At 49.9% G+C, this 20,056-nt stretch overlaps 1 protein-coding gene across 2 annotated transcripts in view; it reads left to right on the forward strand.

Annotated features, from left to right (window-relative positions):
• CHD6 (chromodomain helicase DNA binding protein 6) overlaps window positions 1-16,540 on the forward strand; it is a 204,770-nt gene extending 188,230 nt beyond the window's left edge. Inside the window, exons 32-37 of one of the 2 annotated variants that reach the window (XM_047067984.1) lie at window positions 786-937; window positions 1,310-1,516; window positions 2,522-2,974; window positions 4,894-5,085; window positions 6,072-6,191; window positions 12,884-16,540. In XM_047067984.1, the coding sequence (XP_046923940.1) occupies window positions 786-937; window positions 1,310-1,516; window positions 2,522-2,974; window positions 4,894-5,085; window positions 6,072-6,191; window positions 12,884-13,780 (2,021 nt within the window). In that variant the 3' untranslated portion in view covers window positions 13,781-16,540. The remainder of the gene's footprint in view (window positions 1-785; window positions 938-1,309; window positions 1,517-2,521; window positions 2,975-4,893; window positions 5,086-6,071; window positions 6,192-12,883) is intronic. The other variant, XM_047067985.1, reaches the window with a different exon arrangement.
• The last annotated feature ends 3,516 nt before the right edge of the window (window positions 16,541-20,056 follow it).

Raw genomic sequence — 20,056 nt, forward strand, 5'->3', positions numbered from 1 at the left:
GCATATCCTTGAATCCAATGGCCTGGCAAGGCCCTGTTTGTGGTCAGGGGTCCCCACAGCTCCCTAGACTGGTGCACAGTCAGCAGTGAAATCTCCACCTCTGTGTTTCAGAGGATCGACCTTCCTTGTCATTTCACAAGGAAAGAGGCACACAGCTTTTCCTGCCCTGGACATTTTGCTACCCTGTGTTTATTCCCTATCATTACTGGTAAGTGGATCTTTGAAGATCCATTTCACACTGATAATAAACTTTCACTACTGAAACTTGAAAGAATGAGCTGCGTTTCCATTTGTTTCCATCATGATATAAATGTTCTAGGTTCTTTGCATCATTGTTGACATGAATCAGGTCTATTTTGCCTTTGTTGTAAGTGTCAGGACCTCCCATCCTTCATTAACATCAGCGTCTTGCTGTGGACTGTGCCTTCAATGCATCAAAATATTACAATGTTCAATTTCCTCTCCTCAGCTACTCTACATGAGCCTCTGCTGCTCAGCCTGCTCTCATTCTTGGATACACAGGACAGTCTCCTCTTTTGTTGTTTTTGTTGGGGTGTGGATGCAGAGTTATCACATGACTTGCATGGATAGCCCTAAAGAAGGATCTGCATTTTGGTTCTTCCAGAACCTTCTGGAAAGAGAAGGCATGGTCATTAATGTTTAATTTCAAATAAGTTAGCACCGAATGAGCTAATTTTTTGAAAAGACAGATCAGGTGTCCTAATCTTTCAGATCATTACTGTCTCCCAAGTACCAAATTGATTTTTTTAAACCCTTCTTTGCAGATTACCCAGGGAAATACTCTGAAGAGGAGAGCAAGAGCTCAGCATCAGGCATTGCTGGAGACCTCGGGGATGACCTACAGGAGGCTCGGGCTCCCACCATTGCTCAACTGCTCCAGGAGAAGACCCTCTTTTCCTTCTCTGAGTGGCCAAAGGTACCTCACAGAGTGTGCGTTTTCTACCTAAAGCCTTCTCAGCTTGTAGAGTATTTCTGAATAATAAATTCAGAGAAATGTGTAATATCTTGAAAAGGTATTAGTAATGGTAACATTTGAACACTAAACACATACACACTCGACTAATTAGACGATACTATAAAAATGTCTTCGTATTTACAGCACTATGGCTTTAATTTTCATTGTCCGGACCATAGAACTTATTTTAAGACTTGTAAAGTGAGTACATATGAGTGTGCTCTTTTCTAATCAACTCCTTCTGCTCAGAAAACTTGACACGTGATCTCAAGGGACTTAGTGAATTTGAGTAGCTTGGTGATTACTCCTCATAGCTTTTGGTCTTTTTTATAGGATCGCGTGATAATCAACCGCCTGGATAATATCTGCCACGTGGTGTTAAAAGGGAAGTGGCCTTCCAGCCAGCAGTACGAGCCCCCGGGCACACTGCCCACCCCTGTGTTAACCAGCAGTGCTGGTTCTCGAAGCAGCATCTCGGAGCCAGAAACATCAGAACACAGCTTCAGCAGTGGTGCAGCATTGGTGGCCCAGATCCAGAAGGTGAGGCCATAGCGTGGGGCTGATTGTGCAGCAGAGAACAGGGACACATGGCTCTTCTCAGTTAAGTCATTCATTCAGCAAACACTGACTGAATGGATAGGACTTTTATTCTTTTTTTGTGCAGTCATTAGTTTAATTGAAGAATTTAGATTTTATCCTGTAGGCAGCAGGGAGCTACTGAAAGTCTTAGGGCAGGGAAATGCATGACGAGAGCAGAGTTTACAGCTCAGCTGGAGGGGTGTGCGGGGCTCTTGGGACGTGAGCGTCAGGAAAGAAGGGTGCCAGCGGCTGGGAGGCCAAGGGTGGGTCTGATGAAGAGTTGAGGTTCTAGACCAGGTTAGTGGCAGCATGGATCTAAACAGCGTGGGGCGGGGGTGGGGGGGAGGTGGAAAGCATGACTTGATAACTAATAAACGGATAAGGAAAAGGAGGCGTGAATGGATCGGATTGGTGTGTTCGGTACTTGGAAGGACACGAGAATAATGGCAGCTGATAGAAACTAGGGAAATCACAATGGGTTTTATAAACTCAGGCTTACAAGTAAGGTCTAATTTGAGGTACGTTGTTAGCACGCTGGCTGTCAACCTTCAAGTGCACAGTGGAACCTGCTGGGGACCTTGAAAAGCTGCTGGTTCTGATTTAATTGGTCCAGGGTGTAGACTGAGTATTGGAATTTTTTTTTTTTTTTTTTAAATTTCCCAGTAGATTCTGATGCACAGCTGAGGCTGAGCTTCCCTGAGATCTAGTTCATGGACTAGCAGCTTTAGTAGCACCTGGACACCTGTTAGACATGCACAATCTCAGACCCACTAAAGTAGAATCGACATTTTAACAAGCTGTCCAGGTGATTTGGTGCTAAGGGTTGAGAAACCTTGAGTGGAAAGAACTTCTGTGAAGTTGATTAGGAATTTACTAGGCTCCAGGAAATCAGGCCGGGAGAAAGAGCTACCATATGGCCACGGAAGTGGCATTCACCCCTCTCTTGCCCCCTGTGTATGTTCACAGGAGAGCTTCCTGGCTCCAGTATTCACAAAGGATGACCAAAAGCACAGACGGCCCTATGAGTTTGAGGTGGAGCGGGATGCAAAGGCGCGGGGTCTGGACCAGTTCTCCGCCACCCACGGGCACCCCCCCATCGTCCTCAATGGCTGGCACGGGGAGTCCGCAATAGACCTCTCCTGCACTTCAGAGGGGTCCCCAGGAGCCGCGTCTCCTTTCCCACTGAGCGCCAGCACCCCTAAGATCGGGGCTATCGGTTCACTTCAAGGAGCCCTCGGCATGGACTTGTCTGGGATTCTGCAAGCTGGCCTGATCCATCCCGTGACAGGACAGATCGTCAACGGAAGCCTCAGAAGAGATGACGCTGCCACGAGGAGGAGGAGAGGGAGACGGAAACATGTTGAAGGAGGGATGGACCTCATCTTTTTGAAGGAGCAGACACTTCAGGCAGGAATCTTGGTGGGTATATGATGCCATTAAGTAAAAAACACTGACTTTTTTTTTTTTTAAGTTTTTATTTATTTATTGAGGGAAAGAGAGAGGTAGAGTAGGGGAGGGGCAGAGAGAGCAGGAGAGAGAGAATCCCAAACAGGCTCCGCACTGTCAGCACAGAACCCAATGTGGGGCTCAAACCCATGAACCGTGAGATCATGACCTGAACCAAAGTCAGATACTTAACCAACTGAGCCACCCAGGCGCCCCAACACTGACCTTTCTACACTGAGCAACAGACCCTTCCCCAGACACCCAGTTTTTTAATTTATGGATTTTTTATCCCTATTTCAGTTGTCCCACTTGGGGTCTCTTGTTGTAAGTTGCCCTCAGTCTTTTCTAGAAACGCGTTTAATCCATTATGGACCCTTCACCTGCATGCAGCCTGGAGATAGGAGCCAGGGGTCTTGACATTTCCAGTACAAACAGCCCATATCCCCCAGTGTTTTGGAAGAGCCACTGGTGATGGAGTTAAAGCAAATGGCAGGGTTGAGTTTGTGGCAGTGGCATGCGGATTGGCAGGCTTTCCAGGAGCTGCTGGGGGTCAGGATCCTGAAAGTTGATCCTGGCTCTACTGCTTGACATAGTGGGCGACATGGGGTGCACCACTGAGCCTCACTGCTCTGTAGTGGGCCCACAGCATCTCCCACAGAGGGCTGCCATGAGGAGGGTTCACCAGAGTCACGCCAGGACCCCCTAAACCCAGAGGAGATTATTGTAAACAACAGACAAGGTTAGAAGCCATGTGCCTGGCCAGGAGAGATCCCCATAAACTTTTCTTAATGTGTCAGAGACAACTGACTTCTCTTTGTGTCTTGGTTTTTCCTACTTACTGAATTTCAAGCTCCAAAACAGGAATCACATTTCATGTTTAATTGTAAAAGGAATAATAGTAACCGGTATTAATGAGTGCTTACCGTGTGCCAGGCACTATGTTCAGGGTTTTGTGTGATTGTCCTATTTGATCTTCACAACTCTGTGAAGGTGGTGTTGTTACTCCCATTTTATGGATGAGGAAACTGAGGCTTACAAGCATTAAATAATTTTCCCAAGATTATCCAGTAAAGTGGCAGATCAGGGAACCAAACCAAAGACTTTGTTCACTGGGACCTGAGGGCCTTATTTTTAAGCTCTGCTATTTGGTATATTTTAAAGTTTTGTCTTCCTCTTAGACTTTCTGTATAATGTGGAGGCTGAAGTGGCAGGTTCTTTCCCTGCCCAGTCCTGCAAGCTTTTAAGACCGTTGTCTCATTTTTTTAGAGGTGCAAGGCCCTAGTTTCTTTGTAGTGATCATAGATTGGCAGTGGAATGACTAGGAAAACATTTAGCAGTGGAATGACTAGGAAAACAAATACTCTTGGCCTCAGAGTATTTTTAAAAATGTATTATGCAAACATATATCTGGCACCATATTGTACTTCATGGACCCGATTATAGGCATTGGGAATACAGAGATGAGTAACACAGCTCTTCAACCTGTAGAAGGAAGAAGAGGTAAGTAAATTGCAGTGTGGCATTTCCGGTTATGTGGAAAGCCTGTGAAGGGCGCCGTGGGGGAGCAGGAAGTAGAGTGGCCTGTGCTCTCTGGGATGGTCATTGATGGTGGCAAAGGAGGTAACACTGAACCTAAGCAGACAGGATGGAATTAAAGGTTACCAAGCAGACAAGACAGGGAGAGGAGCATTGGGTGGAGGGAACGCCAGCCCCTGCCGGAGCGTGCGTGTGGGTCAGTGGCGTGGAAGATTCTTACTCAAGCACCCCAGCACAGTAACATTCGGGGGGAAATGGATGGAAAGGTACAAAGAACACCTTACGTGTTTTCCTTTCAGAAACTGGTTTTCATTCTGTCATGGTTAACTGCACGTACTTGTTTCTCATTCGTCCAGGAAGTCCATGAAGACCCAGGGCAGGCGCCCTCAAGCGCCTCACATCCGGAAGGGCCGGTGTCTGCCGCTTCAGCCCCTGAGCCAGCCCCAGCAGCTGGCAGCCAGGCTGAGAAGGCCATTCCCAGCAAGAGTCTCCTTGACTGGCTGAGGCAGCAGGCCGACTACTCCTTAGAGGTTCCTGGCTTTGGAGCAGTAAGTTTTGTTGGTTCTGCCCGACCTGCCATTTCCTTCCCGCTGATGGGGTGCTGTGTTTGACGAGGAGCATGCTCGGGGAGCTTGGGAAGTTTGGGAGAGATCTGTGTTAACTGAGAACATCATTTTAAAGTTTTGTTTTTTGGGATTTTTTTTAAGTTTAAATTGTCATTGAGTTTCTAGTAACAAATCACAGCCCCTGTCAGAATGCTGTACCAAGTCGTTGCACAAAACCTTATGAGGACAGAATTTGCCTAAACTCAGTGCCCCTGTCTCCCAGAACGACCACACCAGACCCTAAGTGCACAGAGAAATCTTTATGTTGCATAAACAGTGCCGCTTCATGAACATGTCCCTATGTATTCTTTCCACTTGAAAATATGACCACTTTGTAGGGAGGAGTGTCTGCTCTTAGCTCGAGTTACTGCTTTGGGACTCGTCCTTCAAGTCCTTCTACGGCCTTTGACCCAGATCCTTCAGATTAGAAATCTGTATGACCACTGAGGTCTCTTCTTGGTTTTCCTTTTCTCATTTGTTCGTCTACCCCACCACCGTCTTTGTCCTGGGTACATCTAACTGATAAGATGTGGAGGTAGAGAGCTCACAAGAAAAGGAGGAGAGTGCATTCACAGATGCATACCCTCCAGAGACAGACAGAGCCCACCAGGTAGGTAGTGGGGAGAGAGAATTGGGGGAAATGATGAGGAGGTGACAGCTAGAGATTAAACAGTACTCTGGGAGACTAGTGAGTCAGCTCAGGTCTGACAAGGAAGCCCACACATCCTGCTCTCCAGCTGTAGGAACACTGTGGCCTCAAAGAAAGCCTCGCTGAGGGCCTGGTAGCTGTGTCTTTCAACCTAACCTGACTGGGTCCTGTACAGAGGGCCATTAATGAGACAAGAGCAAAACCAGCTGAAAAGCCCCACCCTCCTCAGAAGAATCTGTGACAGAATGTTTTGTAATGTTGATTTCCATTTGCCTCCTAGAATTTTTCAGACAAACCAAAGCAGAGGAGGCCACGCTGTAAGGAACCTGGAAAATTAGACGTCAACTCCCTGAGTGGGGAAGAGAGGGTTCCCGCTGTCCCCAAGGAGCCAGGACTAAGGGTAAGGAAGAGGGACGTGTCCCAGTGGAGCCAAGCCTTGCGGACTTGGGGAAAGCTCCAGCTGGGAAGTAGGGAGCCAGGCAGCATCTCCCGAGAGGACAAGAGGCCAGCACGGGAGGAAGTTGATAAGTAGAGATAAGTGGTACTGGGGCCTCTTGAGCAGCAGTAGGACTTCCCGTCGTCCTTTGTTTTCACCCTTTACCTCCAAAACTTTTGGTTTAAATTTGTACTTTAACTATTTCCAAAACTTGATAATCCCCCCTTCCCCATTACAGTGTAGAGAGTTCAGGGAGACCTTAACCCCTGTCAGGAGTCTGTTTCTAGTGTTAACAAATGTCATTATTGGAAATTTCCATTTAAGACATTTCCTCCTAGTCCATCCTCACTGGTGATGAAAAACAGCTGACTCCAAGCCCTGTCCTATTCCTCGTATAGAATCATGAGCCTGGAAGAGACTTCAAAGCCATCTGTGAAATACTTGTAGCCTAATGCATCTGAGTTAACTATAGCTCAGAGTAGAGTTGGAATAGCAAAGATAGAACCTCTAGGGGGCAGTAATAACACTTCAACCTGAAAATGTCAAGCTTAGGCAAATCATACATAAATGCACTTCTAACTTCCTAAAAGTGCATCCTCCCCAAACAGGGAGCCTCTCAAGAGCCTCCTGGGCATCCGCCCCTCTCGGGTTGTCCCCCCAAAAGCATGGGCTTTCCTAAATGCCTTCTCCTCCAGGCTCTGCCAGCTGGGGTTTTCCTTGGGTACGAATTCCCTGCTTAGTGGGATTGCCTGGATGTGATTTTCTTCTTTCAGCTCCAGAAGACCACCCACCCTAGTCATTTCCTCCTCTTGCAGAAGGAAGTTGTTACTTAGTGTTTTAAAGGAGGCTGTGACCGATGTCACCTGGTGGGTTGGTCTAGCAGCTCTTCACACATACCTTCACACATACCTGCTCCCCCCTCATCCCCATGGAGTGGGGCTGGGGCCCCGTCCCAAGGTCGGCCGCTTGTCAGAAAGCTTATCACACTGGAAAAGCTGCCCTTTTGCCCCTCTCTTGCTTTACTGTCAGAGAGTGTCGCTCCCACCCCTTTTCTTAGACCTCCTTGTGCTGTGCAAGCTGACACAACTGTAGTTCTCAGCCCAGCCATCTTTCTCCAGCCCTCATGCCGTCTCCCCACATTCTCCTTGTGTCTCCACACAGGGCGTCACATGGAAGGCATCCAGGAGAGACTGTGGTCCTTGCTTTGTTGTAGCCTCTGAGCTCTTGGTTTAGAGACGTGTCAGAGAAACCACGTGCTTTCCTCCTTGGCCCTCTTATTTCTTTCTATGTCTAACAATTTCCCTCATGTTCTCTGGAAATTAATGCTCATCACTCTCCTACAGATGCTGACCCCTTGCCAGAAAACCCATTTCTAAGCCCTTCTTGCAAGCCAGCCTCTTACCAGAGATGCACTTTTCCTCCCTTGTTAAATAAACACAGTCCCTGCCTCGGAGGCCCTTTTCCTGCAGTAAGGCCAGGGGAGGAAGCACTTGTCTACCCGGTCCTCAGGGCTGCCCAGCCTCGCCACTGGGGAAGAGCCAGCAAGGCCCAGACAGCAACACGCTGCTTGACCCCAGGAGGGCCAGTTTCCCCTCAACGCTGTCTCCCACAGCTCCTGCTGGGACAGGAGCCCTCCGGTGTCTTCCCATGGAGACCTCACTCCCCACCCATCCTACCCCTGCTTCTGGAAAACAGATTCAAATCAAGAAACTTCTTCCTTCCTTCAGCCCTTCTGCTGTGTGTGCTGTGGCTCAGCCGGGCAAGCTCCACTAGCCACAGTAAGCCTGTGGGATTCAGCTTTCAGGATGCCCAGTACATAGTGGGCGCTCATGAGACGTGTGTGTGTGTGCATGCACATACATACGTAAGTTACATTTGTCTAGATGCGTGTATAGATTTTCTTTTTCTTGTTGAGCCATTTGACAGTAACTTGCAGACGTGAGCCCTCACCCCTACATGCTTCAGCCTGTGTCTCCTAAGAATATTTTCCTACCTACTAACATTATCACACATGTGAATATTAATATCTAATATCTAGTGTACATTCAGATTTCCCAAATTGCCCCAAAAACATCTTCTAGGGCTAGTTTTTGTTTCATTCTGTTTTGTGTGTAGGAATTTTAACTTTGCTTCCACACACACCTCCTTTGGTTTGTTAGGTCTCTCTTCAGTCATGAATATTTGTGGGCTAACCCTCCTAACCTTCCTGGGAGGAGCAAGGAAGTTCTGGTCACCACCTTCTCCTCCTCCTCTACCAGGAGTTAAGTTTGAGAGCTAGAATCCACAGGCTTTGGAATACGTGCTTCTGTGTATTGGTGAAGATGTCCTTCTAGGCTTAGAAGAGCAGATTTACCTCCAGTGTTGCTTAACGTCTGACTCTCCTGCTCCCTGCTCTCCTTGCCCTCTCCCCAGGCTTCCCTGGAGGAGGAAGCAGATTTGCTCTCAGGGTATAATTACCAGGAGGGAAAGCTGCCAAAGCCCAACTTGGCCGCTGTGTGTGGTCGCCGAGCTGCTGGGAGGGGCACCTGACTAGGGTGGGCAGCAGCTGGGCGGCTGGAGGGACCATCCCTCCCACAGGAAGTGGTGAGAGCTGACTTCCTCTGCGAGCACCCCTCTCGCATGGCAGTAGGTGAAGAGCCGTTGTCTTCACCCCTGGGACCTTTCTGCTGCTGCTCATCCAGTCTGAAGGGGAGAAGGCAGTATGCCTCCTTGGCAGGTTCCCAGTTCTGAAAGGGCTCATCAGTTTCTCTATGTCAGAGGCTCACAACAAGAGCAGGGGAGGAACATTTCTGGACATCCTGATGCCGGAGGGGCATGCCAAAGGTCCTGCGGGATATAGGGCTTGACGAGGTGTCTAGCCCTAGATGCCCCAGATGCCCAGATGTTAACATCTGGTTTATAGCAAATTGTTTGAAAAGAAGATGGAGGCATTGTTTATCAAGCTCTGGGTTTACTTCCTAACAGAAAGGCTTCTCAGATCAAACACATCCTCTACTGGAGAGTTAGGAGGGAACTTTGTGGGTATAAAGGAAAAAGACACACCCCAACACCTTTCTCTGGCTCGCGGCTGTGGCTGGGCTGCAGGGAAGAGGTCCTGGAAAAGCCCTGTGGTCCTGTTGCGGCTCCCCTAGCTGGGGCCCTCGGCTGACTGGTGTGCGTTACAAGTTCTGCTTTTAGCCTGGCCCCGGTCCCTCAAGTGCTACTCTTTCTGTTCAGAAATAGGAACCAGGCAGGGATTGCTCCCCAAGTGATCATCCCCAGAGCCAGGGTGAGTGGCTGCCCAGCACCCTGGACACACTGGCCCAGCGAAGAGCAGGCACTGGTCACGGGTGGGAGTAAGAGCCAGTGTGGCGAGGTGCATGCGACAGCCAAGCTGGGAAGGGTCTGCTGTGCCCCTGGGGCAGATCCCTGCTTCTCCCACTTTGTGAGAAAGAAGGGGGGCGCGGGGCGCCTGGGTGGCGCGGTCGGTTAAGCGTTCGACTTCAGCCAGGTCACGATCTCGCGGTCCGTGAGTTCGAGCCCCGCGTCAGGCTCTGGGCTGATGTCTCGGAGCCTGGAGCCTGTTTCCCATTCTGTACCTCCCTCTCTCTCTGCCCCTCCCCCGTTCATGCTCTGTCTCTCTCTGTCCCAAAAATAAAAAAAGTTGAAAAAAAAATTAAAAAAAAAAAAAAAGAAGGGGGGCACTAAGCATGACATTATCACTGTTCCCTCAGTTCTGCTAGTCTAAACCGAGCCTTCTGGAGAAGAGTTTTCTTGTAGTCAACCATCATAAAGCTTTTTGCCCGTGATTGGGTTTTTCTTGAATATTCTCTGGGAAATTGAGGGAGAGATGTAGGACTTCAAAAATAACCTTATTCCTGGGGACTTGGGAACATTCAAATACACATCTTTCACATGTATGGATCTGTAAATCCTTTGTGAAATGGCCGTGACCATTGTCCTGACCCCTCAGGGCTGGTGGGATGACTAATGCACATGGAACCCTTAATGTCTGCCTGACGCAGGGCAGGTGCACATTTAGTGCACTGTCGGTACTCCTGCTGCTCTTCCAGTCCCCACTGCCCCTCTGGGATGGCCACAGTCCTGTCCACACTGCCACTATTGAGGTCCCCATGCCTCCATTCCCAGCCGCTTCTTGGTTGGCAGCCCACCACACAGGTGTGTTCACCGAGGACCCGTGTCACCAACTAACCACATCTCTACAGCTGCCCCTTTAAGCAGAGATCTGTTGGAGTTTCTAAGGGTTTGCTTCTTTAACAGTTAGGCAGAAGAGAGGCAGGGAACTGAATGGAGATGCCAGAACTCCTGGATTAAAGTTTGAAGTAGAGGTCCTTAGGAGGGTTGTGAAGAGACATCTTTCTTTTTTCTTCAAAAATTGTTCTAATGTTTGTTTATTTTTGAGAGAGAGAGCATGCACCCATGTGCAAGCAGGAGAGGGGCAGAGAAGGGGGGGACAGAGGATCCAAAGCAGGCTCTGTGCTGATAGCAGTGAGCCTGATGTGGGGCTCGAACTTGCAAACTGTGAGATCATGACCTGAGCCGAAGCCGGACTCTCAACCGACTGAGCCACCCAGGTGCCCCAAGGTTGTGAAGAGTCATCTTAACTATTCTCAGACCTGGCTGTCAGTCTCAGCCCTTAGGTGTCCGCGGACTCCTGACTTCCTTTCCTATTTTCTTTAGCAGTCCTGGCCCTAATGAAAGTATTTTTCAGGCCCTTCTGGTGTCTCTTGGTGCGATCTGTCCCTGCCTTCTCACTCCAAGTATGCTCCATTAAGGACTGCAGCTGGGGCCCTGCATCTGAGCCTCAGAGTAGACTGGTGGAGTATCAACTGTGTCTTATCAGGTCCCCACTCCCCACTGCAGACTTGCAGGAAGGGAAGGCGTGCATACAAATGGCTGAGCATCCTGAGAAGGCAGCAGAGTCAGCCGTAGAGAAGCGTGGGCTCCTCCAGCATCAGCGCGGGGGGCCTCACTGTTGGGCCCTCCCATGTCATGCTGCTGTGCTGGGGCCTGTCCCGGCTTCCACATTCCAGCCCTGATGGTGACCTGCGTCCCCAGTGCAAACCCACTGTGACAGATCACTAATGGCCACTCAACATCTTCAGCCTCATCGTTGCTGTGATCAAAGAGAAGGTGGCAGAATCACACCAGCTTTGTAACAGGACCCACGAGGAGAAGCCCAGGCAGTTAAGGCTGCTTTCCTTCAATGGCTCAGAAAGGAGAGAGGACTTCCAGGGACCACAGGGAAGGGCTTTTTCTCCATGCTCTTCTCCACAAAGATTGAGACTGCTCAACGGCAGTTGTCCCAACGTGCCTTTGAGCCCGTGGACACGCACCGCCTCCATGAGCTCAATGACAGCAGGGAGGAGCGGGAGGCAGTAGAAAGAGGGAAAGGTGTGGTTTCCCGGGTGACGCAGGGGTTCCACGCAGAGGGTCCTGAGAGAAATCTCTCCCTTTCTCTTGCTATGGGGATTATTCGTGCTGCTTTGGGAACAGATTCAGAGTTAGGTACGCTGTAATTGCACCGGTTTGTTTAATTCTCTCTCTGCAACCAGACGGGAAGCTCTGGCAGAGTGGGCTCTCTGGCAGGCTCTGGTACATCCTCGTCACCCCCCCAGAGCCCCTGAACCACGGTCACGAAGGAAGGAGCGCATGCGGCTGCAGCAAGCCCGCTGCCAGGCTGGTGCTTTGTCCGCCGTGTGGCCTACCACTCACTGATGCCGTTGGAGCAGCAGGTTCCCTGATTCCCCATAGTAAATCGTCCGCACGGCGGTAGCAGAGCATGCGTGGTGCTGGGTGACCCACGTGCAGCAGAGCTGGATGGCGGGCCGCGTGGTACTTAGCCCCGGAGTTCTCCACCAGCTGGGAAAACTAGAGCACAGCCCTCCGATGAGAGGGAAACTAGACTGCCTCCCTTGAGGGAAACCAGAACACCAGTCACTATGATGCGTTTCCCCAGCCACATTAAGAATGCCCTCGTCTCCTCAGCAAACATGTAGACACCCTGTTTGGTGACAGAGTTGTCCTGCAGGAACTTGTGACCCACAGGGAGTGAGGTGTGTGCGGTCACTGGCACCCCTCCAGTAAGCACTTGTTCCTGTGGGTCGGGTAATGTGTTGCACACTTCGCCTCCGGTAAGGCCAGAGAGATGTCATGGTCCTTTCTCACTCACACTCTGCGAGTCTAACTGAGGTGGCCCGACTCCCTCTGTAACTCCAGCTAGTTACAGAGCTGGGACCAAAATTCAGGTCCATCTCCTGCAAAACTCTGTCTCCCCTACTCTGCTTTGTTGCTTCCATTAAAAAGCTTCCTGTGTCACAAGGAAGATGAACGCTCGCTTTGGTCAAGGCCTTGCAGCTGTAAGTCTCGCCTAAGACCTGGGTGTCCTTAGCTGGGCTCCAGTTCCCAGCTCTCTGACGAGCTCCTCCAAGAAGTGGATGCTGCTGTCGTGTGCTGGTGGTGGCTGGCTCTCGGCCTCCCAAGCCAACGACCTCAGGCGCACCTAGGCTAGAGAGCCGTTGAGGCAGGTAGGCAGGGGGCTCCCACTCGGATCCTTGGCAGAACAGGGGCAGTCTGGCCCAGTACAGAACCCTGGTCTTCATCCCCAGCCCATCCTGCCCCCCAGTAACCTTCGGCATCTCTTTGTCCTTTTACAGGGATTTCTCCCAGAAAACAAGTTCAATCACACCTTGGCCGAGCCTGTTCTTCGAGATGCGGGCCCCCGAAGGAGGGGGAGGCGGCCTCGGAGCGAGCTCCTGAAGACCCCTGCCATCGTGGCGGACTCTCCCTCTGGGATGGGGCCACTGTTCATGAACGGACTGATCGCTGGGATGGACCTGGTAGGACTCCAGAACATGAGAAATCTGCCAGGCATCCCCCTCACGGGCCTGGTGGGGTTCCCGGCCGGCTTCGCCACGATGCCCACGGGCGAAGAGGTCAAAAGCACCTTGAGCATGCTGCCCATGATGCTGCCGGGAATGGCCGCAGTGCCCCAGATGTTCGGTGTCGGGGGACTCCTCAACGCACCCATGGCCACTGCCTGCACCAACACCGCTCCAGCGCCTCTGTCAAGCACAACAAAAAGTGGCACAGCAGCGACCGAAAAGACTGTAGAAGACAAGCCGAGTAGCCATGATGTAAAAACGGACACGTTAGCTGAAGACAAGCCTGGTCCTGGTCCGTTTTCTGATCAGTCCGAACCTGCAATAACTACCAGTAGTCCTGTGGCTTTTAACCCCTTTCTCATCCCAGGAGTGTCTCCTGGACTCATTTACCCATCCATGTTTCTGTCCCCGGGCATGGGCATGGCTCTGCCGGCGATGCAGCAGGCCAGACACTCTGAAGCAGTAGGTCTGGAGAGCCAGAAGCGGAAGAAGAAGAAAACAAAAGGGGACAGCCTGAACCCCAACCCAGAGCCTGCTCCCGGGTCCGAAAAGGAGCCAGGCGGCGATCAGAACTGCCCCGAACCCAGGGCCCCCATCCCTCCAGAGAGAGGACATGTGGCACAGGCCAGGGAAGGGGGCCTCAAAGACTCCAACAGTGACACCAATTAGAACTGTTTCATTTAAGAAATGATTGTGACTTGTAAGTTTCTTATCCCATAAAGGTTTGTTACTTCCCTCACTCCACCTTCATAAGAACCTGTGTTTCCATAAGTAATATTACCTACCTAATTTTCTGAGAACTGTGGTCACAGATGTTAATAGTTGCAGGGTCTTGCCACTTCATTAGCTGAGTGTCGTCGACCTAGTGTAGGAGGCACAGAATTCTCATTCTGTTACCCAGTTGTTCATTCCAGCAACCGTAGCTAATACAGTATGTGGTGACACACCCTCCCCCCCTTCTCTTCCAAGTTCCCACTCACCTGAGGAGGGACAGTGGCAAAAGAAAGCTGTCTAGGGATTTACCATCAAAGGGCCAAAGAACAGAGACAGAGAGGAGCTCTTTTTTCCGTGAGCTGTGTTGAATGGGAAGAATCTAATGGGGAAACCAAAAAGCACAGAAGAAGAAAGTGCTCGTGCGTATTTTTTAGTTAAGATATTTCCCTATTTTATCATGAGGACTAAATGAGTAGTGTAGACAGAAGTATATAACTAATGGTTGAAAATGCATATATTCATTTCTTTAGAAAGCAAAAACCTTACTGGTAGTAACAGGACATCCCCCTTAATGGTTTTTCAGACACCTGCGGCAAGAAGGAATACTGACGAGGCATTATTTTATACATATGTATGCCGTCTCCCCCACGTAAAGATCGTTCACAGTATGGAAAAGCTTTACACACCGGGGTTGTTGCCGGCAGTGGGGGCAGGTGAGGGGCTCGTCCTCTGTGGGGCTGGACACTGCTCACCTCACTCTCAAGAATCGCTCCAGCCACCACCAGGCCCTCACAAGTTCTTACTTTGTGTTCCCCTTCACCAAGAGTAGGGCTCTTTCTGGAGCCTTCGAGGATATAGTCACTCAACACTTTTACACTTTGCTAGGTCCCTTCGTCAGATTATTTGAGGTTGTCCGAACTGGTGTGTGCCACCTTTATAAAACGACTGTGAAAGTTTGTTTCTTCTCTCCCATTTTTTTTTTCTCTATTCGGTTTCCATTACACAGTTGGACCCAGATTCCAGATCAGGTTAGTCGAGACTGTTGCAAATTAACATCGTTTTCCCTTCTCACTCGGGAAGCACCTGCCTGAGTGGCGCTTACCCTGCCTGCGTTCCCCTCCCACTTGTGTCCCGCACTCCAGAGGGCCGGTCATGCTCTGAGGCTGGAAATAAGCTCGTGGTTCAGGACTCGGGGGGCACAGGGCCCGTGCGGGGGCCGTCGGAGACATTGGAAGTGCTATTGGTACCAGTTTCACTTGGTGTTGCCACAATTTACTGTATTTTTTACTTTTCCTGTTACAGTTTTGCTAATTTATCATAAGGTCCAAAAGTTTGACATAACTATTTCAGTTTGCATTATTTATTTATGATGCTTTTGTCATTGTCTTTTATACATTTGGGATTATAAATTATGTAAATGTTAAAATGAGCATCTCAAAGAAGTCTGTTAAATTGTGACCGAAGAAAAAAATAAGATGTATCTTCGAACGGTGGAGTTATGAATCAGAGATAAAAATCAGAAATTCTGTAACCGATCGCATAAGAAGAAAGAATCCGTTGATTGAACAAATCCTATTTAATGACATCTTTGTAGCGTAGATGGTCGATAATGCTGACAACAGATTTCTTAGAAATGCTGCTCTCTATTTAACTAACATTTTGTTCAGTTTTGCCTCCAGTGGAAGCAGAAAGGGTTTTTTCAGCTGTTAAATCCTAAAAATCAATATAATTTATTTATGTAAAAAAAAAATCACTCAATCGATATATTTTTGAACCTTTTAAGTACTAATTTTCTTTTTATCAAGTAGAAAAAAAATGTATTTGCCCTAAATCCTTAAAATACAAATGCTATAAAAATTCATGTATCTTGAAAGCCTTACTGCAAATGAGTATTATAGACATCCAGCAGAGCCTGGGTTTCCTTTGTTGTCCTCGTTGTTGTTTCGTATGGAAAAGCTGCTTTCCCTAGGTTCCACTTAGAACCTCCAGTAGGTCACAGGGTTCAATATGGATTTGATTTAAAAACCCACCAGCATGCTAAACCCCTTGTTATATCTTACCGAACCTGTATGTTTAACTCTCTGGGTGTTTAGGCTTATATTTGACTGCTATTGTGTCCCTGTTTGCAAAATGAAAATGACACTCTGTGGATTATTTGCTCTGTAAGGCATAAGTGCTTCTTATGATTATTTTGACGTTTCCAAGAGCAAAAGCCAAATTTAAACTCTCTTCAGCAAACTTGAGCCTTTTCATCTAAATTCCATGTCACTCACAGCCATAACTTTCCTTGGTCATTCTTCACCCCGTGTCTTACATAATAAATTGTCTGTGGTCTTGATCCTGGATTTAAAAAAAAAAAAAAAAAAACAATTTTAAAAGTCAAATTCAGTGGCACTTGGATGTCTCTTGCTGCCTGGGCCTTGTATAAATACATCATCTGCACACAGCAGTCCACGGTCTTTCCGAGTGCCCACTTTGTTCTGGGCACGCTACTGGGGGCTTGTTAAATTGGATATTCACGGGGGTTGATTTGCCTTATCTCTTGACCCACCGGCACACCTGGTTAAAACACGTGCCGTAGAAGGGAGAGCAGTAGAGTCCCTGCTTCCCGGACCTGGGGCCCCCGGGCCTGGGGCCCGAAAGCTCCAGCCGCTCCACGCTCCAGCCGACGCCTCAACTGCGCCACTTTCTAGAAGCCCCGCCTCAAATCACATACCTGGGACCTCGGGGTGGGGGTGGGGGGACGGTGGAACCACTGTGGGATCGGAACAGGCCCCAAAACACAGGAGTGCCTCAGAATTCTTAAGGCTTGTTAAGAATTTGGTGGCCCTTAGCTTTCTTCTCAAGCCCCAGAAGGACTGTGTCCGAAGTTGTCGAGGAGACTGGCAGGAAAGTGCTGAAGCCCTGGCCACACAGCCGGACACCCACCAGTTTCGCCCTTGCTGGGTCACCACTAGGGGCCAACGGATGGCGGCTGAAGAGCCTGGAGAATGGGTGAGGCATTGTTCTCTAAGACCCCAGAGTCCTCTGCTGTGGTTTTCCAAGTCAGGGTGTATTCCAGTCTTTGCAGCCCTCCAGTCCAGACGGGGGGGGGGGGGGGGGGGGGGGGGGGAGCCATTCTTCTGGGAAGAGGAATAATTTATGCAGAATAAGTAATAAATAGTCTTGGTTTCACTCTTAACCCCCGAGGCTGCCCCAGCAGAGTCTGCTTCTGTGAGGGCAGAGGAGTGCAATTAGTTTAGTACGTTGGGCTAGTGTTGCAGTGTTTTGTGTGTGTTTGCCATAAGTGACCTCATTTGTCTTCAGAGCGTCTTGGTTACTGGGTAGAGGGCGCTGGCATCCGGTGTGCCTAATGAAAGCCACTGGAAGACAGCAAAGCTGTGTCATCAATCACAGCAGAGCTGGGGCTAACCTCTCCGTCCCTCCAGCCTGAGGTTGGAACAGGCCAGCCTTTGTGATGCCAGCCTGGGACCCCCTCCGCCTCAGAGACCAGATCTGACTGAGTGACTCTCGGGAAAAATTGGCACCGAGGAAAACGGAACAGTTGTGGCCACACCCTCTGGAAAACTTTATGCTTGATTCATTTATAGTGAATTCCTTAAAATGGTTTCTTGCAAGAATTACTGTTCATTTGCCTGGTCTGGAAACCACAGAAGGATGGTCTCTTAGGTCAGTAGTGGGGTTCACCCAGCCCAGTGACCAGCACCTTGGGTTCCAGACCGTGGCTTCTCAAAACCCAGTCTCTGAGGTACAGAAGCATGAGGGCAGGTGCTCAGGACCTTGGTGCATGCTGCCTGGGTGGCCAGTTCTGGGGCCACCCTCATGATCCAGACTTGAGGGGATATGTGGGGTGAGCCGAGTACAGCTCCTGCGAGGAAGGTGTTCGTGGGATCGGTTTGGATGTGCCTGAAGCTAACGCTGCCGAGACAGTCCTGTTGTCGGATTTCTGGCTCAGCCCTTGCCCGAGGCCCAAGGACAAAGGAATGAACTAGGATGGAGAGAGGGGGGCAGAGGGAAGAGAGATGGGGCTTCTGGGGTCAGGGGGAGGGGCACATCCCTACCTTCTCCAAGCCTCCATTTCCTCATCTGTAGAACAGGGCTAATTGTACCTCGCAACCTAAAGGATTGATCAAAATGACCAGTGTCGGGTGCTGAAAAGTATGCTTGCATATGAGTCATGTATCTTTACCGCTTTTGAGTAGCCGGTGAGGGGAGGAGCACCAGTCTCCTGTCCCCTGGAAGGAGGGTAATCGGATCAGGGATAAGGAAGGTCTTGCTCAGTCCCAAGATCCTCCTGGATCTCTGGGGCCTCCTTCAGTATAGACTTGCCAGATGGAGGGGAGAAAATGACACCCAGTTAGTTTTAATTTCAGATAAACTAATTCTCTTGGTATAAGTATATTCCAAGCAGTATTTTGTACATAATTACACAAAAAACTTTTATATGGCATTCAACTTTAACTAGGCATCCTGTATCTTCTCTGATAACCTCACTCAATGTAACAGTGCACATTTATTTAGCAGGCACCTCCTCTAGTTAGAGCTTGTTCTAAGTGCTTTATGGCCATCCCCTCCATCCTCTCACTCACTCAAAAGTCCCCATTTTACAGATGAGAGAACTGAGGCCCAGAGAGGTGAAATAACTTGTCCAGGCACCCAACCTGTAAACGACAAGAGCTGGGATTTGGGGACCCAGAAAGACAGATTGCAGAGCCATTAGCCAACCAGGGGATCAGCATGGGCATCTAGTCTGGGCATGAAGCAAACTGCCTTCTGGTGCAGCTTTGGGAAATAGGGTGATAGGAATGGTGAGCAGGGGAAGGGGCTGGGGGGCCAGCTGCCCTGAGCGGGGTAACTGGTGGGGGGGGAGGGGAGGTGTTTCCTTCCCATCCTGCTGTGCTAGGCTAGGGTCATTCTTGGAGTCTCATTCTTGGTGCTCAGACACACCAGGCCCAGGCCTAAGGGGCCATGCGAGAAGCAGCGTCCAGTCTTAGAAAGAAGTGGCAGGGGTCTGTGTAACTTCTCAGCCGGAAGGGCCAGAGGGAAGTTGGCCGGGACCGAGAGGAGGGGGATCTCGCAAATGACAGGGAAACCAGCCTCCCAGACAGCAGACCATCTCTAAAGGCTGGAGCCTAATTTCTGCTATAAGGTTTGAGTAAGCAGGACCAGAAACCCAACTGGGAGAGCTTTGATCCAGCTTTCTGGTGTGCTCCCCCCTCACCCCAGCATGTTCAACGATCGCCCACCATTCGTGTGCTGGGTGCAGCACGAGCCGCCTGGGAAGGGGGAGGCAGCACCGCTCCTTCCATGCCCACCAGGCCCTGGCCGTGACCTTCCCCCCAGGGCGGCTCCAGCACGGCCCCCTGGGTGCCCATTTCCTCTGCTCTGCCCACTGTGCCAGGCCTTGACATGCAGGAGCTCATCCCCAAACGTGTCCTCCACATGAGGACAGGGCTCAGGGAGGCTGCCACCTGCCTTCAGCTGGAATTTAGAGGTGGGTCTGATGGCAGCGTGGAGTCCACAGAGCACAGCCCCCGTCCGTTTTTGTATAGCCCACGAGCCAAGAGTGGACATTACGTTTTAAATAATGGAAAAACCAAAAGAAGAAGAATATTTCCTGACATGTGAAAATCATACCCAATCCAAATTTCAGAGACCATAAATTAAGTTTTATTGGAGCGTAGCCACACCTGCTCCTGAACGTACCATCTGTGGCTGCTTGTGCACCACACGAGCAGAGTTGAGAGCTGTCACAGGACCACGTGGTCTGCAACACCGAAAATGTTTATTATCTGGCCCTTCACAGAAATAGCTCGCAGACCCCTGGCCTAGAGCATCGGTTTTATTCATAGATTCAGTGCAGAAAGTAAGTCATTTAAAGTCTTCTTATATTTATTTGACCGTGTTTTTGCACGCACATTATAAGAGTGACACCTGTGAAGATAAAGCAGGCTTTAAAGTAGCCCTGGACCGAGGGCCTGCCTCCTGAGGGGCCACCTCCAAACCCCCAGGGCGCACTGTCACTTTGGAGGAAAAGTTAGGACTGCCCTGCCCCCACGCTCAGGAGAGCCTGAGGACGGATTAGACGCTGTGGGAGAAGAGGCAGTGTTTAGAGAGAGGACCCAGAAAAGGCAGGAGGGCACAGCCCGAGTGAAACACAGGACGTGGGTTTAAGGACCAGGAGGCAACACCGTCTGTGCCTGGGGAAGGGGCCGGCAACCCGGGTCCGGT

This window comes from Lynx rufus, unplaced genomic scaffold (genome assembly GCF_022079265.1).
Source record: "Lynx rufus isolate CCGP_SWC_20201006 ecotype Redwood Valley unplaced genomic scaffold, mLynRuf1.p SCAF_8, whole genome shotgun sequence".
Lineage (NCBI taxonomy): Eukaryota > Metazoa > Chordata > Mammalia > Carnivora > Felidae > Lynx > Lynx rufus.